The sequence below is a fragment of the Pararge aegeria genome, chromosome Z (genome assembly GCF_905163445.1).
Source record: "Pararge aegeria chromosome Z, ilParAegt1.1, whole genome shotgun sequence".
Taxonomy (NCBI): domain Eukaryota; kingdom Metazoa; phylum Arthropoda; class Insecta; order Lepidoptera; family Nymphalidae; genus Pararge; species Pararge aegeria.
Genome location: NC_053208.1, coordinates 5150390 through 5154451, shown reverse-complemented (window position 1 = coordinate 5154451; position 4062 = coordinate 5150390). Strand labels below are relative to the sequence as shown.

General features: G+C 38.9%; 1 protein-coding gene across 1 annotated transcript; it reads right to left on the bottom strand.

Annotated features, from left to right (window-relative positions):
• Positions 1 to 901: 901 nt before the first annotated feature.
• Positions 902 to 3472, bottom strand: LOC120636317 (protein ALP1-like). The gene is made up of 2 exons (XM_039907746.1): positions 3062 to 3472; positions 902 to 2319 (listed from the first exon to the last, which is right to left on the bottom strand). The coding sequence occupies exons 1-2, from the start codon at positions 3346 to 3348 to the stop codon at positions 1437 to 1439; spliced, it is 1170 nt and encodes a 389-aa protein (XP_039763680.1). The 5' UTR covers positions 3349 to 3472; the 3' UTR covers positions 902 to 1436.
• Between the last annotated feature and the right edge of the window lie 590 nt (positions 3473 to 4062).

Sequence of the window (4062 nt, the reverse complement as noted above, 5' to 3'; positions counted from 1 at the left end):
CACAACACACTCTTACACAAAAACACTGAAACGCACAGCACAGTGGCACTATCTTCCAATATTAATACCATTAACAAGCCCTATATATTGCTTTCCACAGCTTTGGTGAACGTGGTTGGCGCGGACGGAAACCTACACCCTGCCCGCGCTCTTCTAGACAATGGTGCCACTGCGCACTATGTCACACGGCAGCTCTGTGAGAGGCTGGGTTTGGAACGGCGTAACGTAAGCTCCACTGTGACAGGTATCAATAATCAAGTTTCCCATAGTGCAGAGTCTTGTAACTTATCCATTGAGTCATCGTGTGGTGATTATAAACTCAATATAGCATGTTACGTTTTACCTAAAATTACAAATTCTTTGCCTTCTTGTAATATAGATATACATTGCATAAAACTTCCGCCTAATATACAACTAGCCGATCCTTCTTTCCACATTTCGTCACCCATAGACATCTTGGTGGGTGCAGATGTGTTTTGGGACGTTATATGTTCCAACTTGATAGATTTAGGTAAGCAACATCCTAAATTGCAACAAACAAAACTCGGTTGGCTTGTTTCAGGCCCTTTAAATACATACAGAAATACAAATACTTCTCCTACGTGCTTATTTTCTCAAAATAATGAGGCCTTATTAACACGATTTTGGGAATTAGAATCAATTAATCCTAAATATAGCTTATCATTAGAAGAGCAAGCCTGTGAGAAGAGCTTCACAGAGAACACTTGGCGCGATACTGACGGTCGATTTATCGTAACTATACCTTAAGCGCTCGTTCAGACACGGCGGGAACCGCGCGATTATAGAATCGCATGGAAATCGCGCGGGTCTTATTTATATGAGTTAGTTAGTAATCGTTCAGACATAACCGCGCGGTTAATCAAGCCGCGCGTTACCGCAACCCAACCGCCAGAAAATAGAATCGCGCTGCTCCCGCGCGTTTCTATTACTATGGAGTCTTTACTTCGCGTTCAGTTGCGTTGCGGATACCGCGCGGTGAGCACGTCACTGTTCGCGAGTTCGCCATGGATCGTTTCGACACTGAACTATTTATTGATGAGGTGGAGAAGAGACCTGCAATATGGGACATTCAGTGTGATGATTACTCAAATAAAATTATCAAGAACCGAGCTTGGCAAGAGTTGGTGGAGATATTTGGAAATTGCGAAGACACGGTGGAAAAAAAGAATATTTTAAGTAAGTAGGTTTATTCACCAAAAAATAATTGACAGAATTATGTTATAATTATTGTTATGAAGCGTATATTATACTCTCCGTATACTTTAGGTACTTAAATAAATATAAACAAACTTCGGCTGCTTTATGCAGACATTTCGAGCATTTTTCAAATGAAGGTCACAACGGTATTACCATATTTCGTTTGTTTACATTTAGTTATGTACCTAAACATTACAAGTACGGTATGTTAGTTGCAGCTATATCTTTGTGTCTTGCCATGGAACACGCCCATCATTCACAAAGTAATGAGCGAATTTATCTCTGATATTCAAAGATGACGGTGTCCCTCTTCCCGCATGCAAGGTATTGAGATTAGTCATGGGTGCATTATATAAAGTATCTTTAAATTTTAGACCATCTCTAGTCCGCACATAGTTATGTAGAACACAAGAAGCTTTTATTATATCTTCGGCAAAATCTATGTTTACATTTATAGGCCTATGAAAGATGCGCCATTTGTTCGCCAAAATACCAAAAGTGCACTCAATATTACGTCGGGCTCTCGATAACCTATAGTTAAAAATCCTTTTTTCATATGGTAAACATTTGCCTGAATATGGGCGCATTAAATTTTCTGCTAAGCCGAAGGCTTCATCTCCAACTATAACATAAGGCATTGGTGTTAGGTCTACATTAGATATTGGTTTAGGTGTTGGTATGTTTAATGATTTTTCTGTCAGGCGTTTATAAAAAACCGAATTTTTAAATATAGCAGAATCACTGCTTTTGCCATAAGCCCCAATATCAACATAAGTAAAGCAATAGTTGGCGTCGCAAAGTGCTAAGAGCACTATGGAAAAGTAATGTTTATAGTTATGATACAAAGAACCCGAATCAACAGGCTTTATAACTCGGATATGCTTGCCGTCTATAGCACCAATGCAATTTGGAAAATTTGCATATCTCTCAAAGTCTCGTGCTATTGTCTTCCAGATATCTTCAGTCGCTTCGGGCATGACTATGTTTACCAACTTATTCCACAATGATTTACATACTTCGCGGACAATTCCAGTAATCGTCGATTTTCCTAGGCGGTAATTGTAGCTTAGTTCTCCAAATGAACAACCCGTACCAAGATATCTGAAACAAGAATATTATTAATAATGTTATTATTTTTAGGTACACAACTCCAAAAAAAATGGAAAAATATACGAGATTGCTACAATAAAGAATACAAAAAAGAAAAAACAACTCCTTCTGGTTCAGGTGCTCGTAAAGGAGCCCGATATATGTATTTTTCAAGATTATCTTTCCTGCAGAATAGTGTAAGTAATAAAGACACTACAACTAATATTGAAGAACAGAATGAAAGGCAAAGTGAGGAGACAAGTGAACTAAACGCCAATGCAACCGAAGCCACTGAAATACGTCCCCCTAAACGTAAGAAAACACAAGTGCCAGAAGAAAAAATAGCGGTTTTAATAGAAAAAAGTATCGAGTCACGAAAACATTTTCAGAATGAACTTCAAGAAAATAGTATTACCAAGCAAGATGACGACAAACTCTTTTGTTTGTCGTTATATAAAGAACTCAGAAAAGTACCAGAAAATAGGCGTTTAGCAACCAAAATTGAATTACTTCAAGTGATACAAAAAGGACAAAGCTTACCACCCCCTCTTCGCTACAATACTCAGCAGATCACACCTACGTATTGGCAAGGACAACAGTATACAAGCCCGCAAGGATATTTTACTACATCTGGATCATCTCCTCCTGTTCCGGCACCGTCACCGTCACCATCGCAATTTAGTTCTGGCTCTCAGTCCTCTACAGTTATAGAAAATATTTATGCTGATTTTGAAGAACAATAAATAAATCTTACCTTAAAGTTATTACGAGTTTCTCTTCCGGTGACACGCTTGGCCTCAAATGCGTTTCAGAGCATGAAATATCTTGCCTGATCAGTTCAATTAGTTCATCAAAAGATTTTATTGACATTCTCAAATAGTCAAAAAATTTGTTATCATACATTCTTAATTTGGGATATAATGTTACGAACTGACCATGTACTAGTCGGTCACGTAATATTGGATGCACCCAATACCGCCTTTTTCTTTTCTTTTTTTTAAGGAGCAACCACAGTAAACACACTTCTTCGTCGACCTCCATTTTGAAACTGACGCTTTACCCGCACGAAATCGCATACTAACCGCGCGTGTCTGAATAGCATCACAATTTTGCGGTTTGAAACCGCGCGATTCGTAAACGCACGATTCCCGCATGTCTGAACGCACGCTTAAAGGAGTACCCAGATGTACTCGGCGATTCTTTTCAAAGTGCAAAAAGCCGCTTCTTAGCGCTTGAGCGTAGGTTTCAACGCAACCCTATCTTAAAAAAGCGGTATTTAGACTTTATGACTGAATACGAAAACTTAGGTCATATGAGTGACACATCAAAAACTTTAAAACCTAGTAAGAAACCTCAAAACCGTTTATACTACTTATTTCACCATGGCATAGTTCGTGAGTCTTCTTCTACCACGAAATTAAGGGTGGTCTTCAATGGTTCAAGCCCTTCGTCAAATAACGGTAAAACCTTTAATTCCATTCAGATGGTTGGTCCAGTCGTCCAAGACGATTTAATTTCTATTTTGTCGCGCTTCCGACAGCATAAATACGTAGTGTCGGGAGACATCGAAAAAATGTACAGAGGTATTCTTGTAGAACCCTCTCAACGCTCACTACAGCAAATCTTATTCAGATTTCATCCTAGTGATAAAATCAGAACATTTACGCTTAACACGGTTACTTACGGTACAGCATCTGCACCGTGCTTAGCCACCAAATGCCTAGTTTCGTTGGCAGAACAATGTTTTGATCCTGA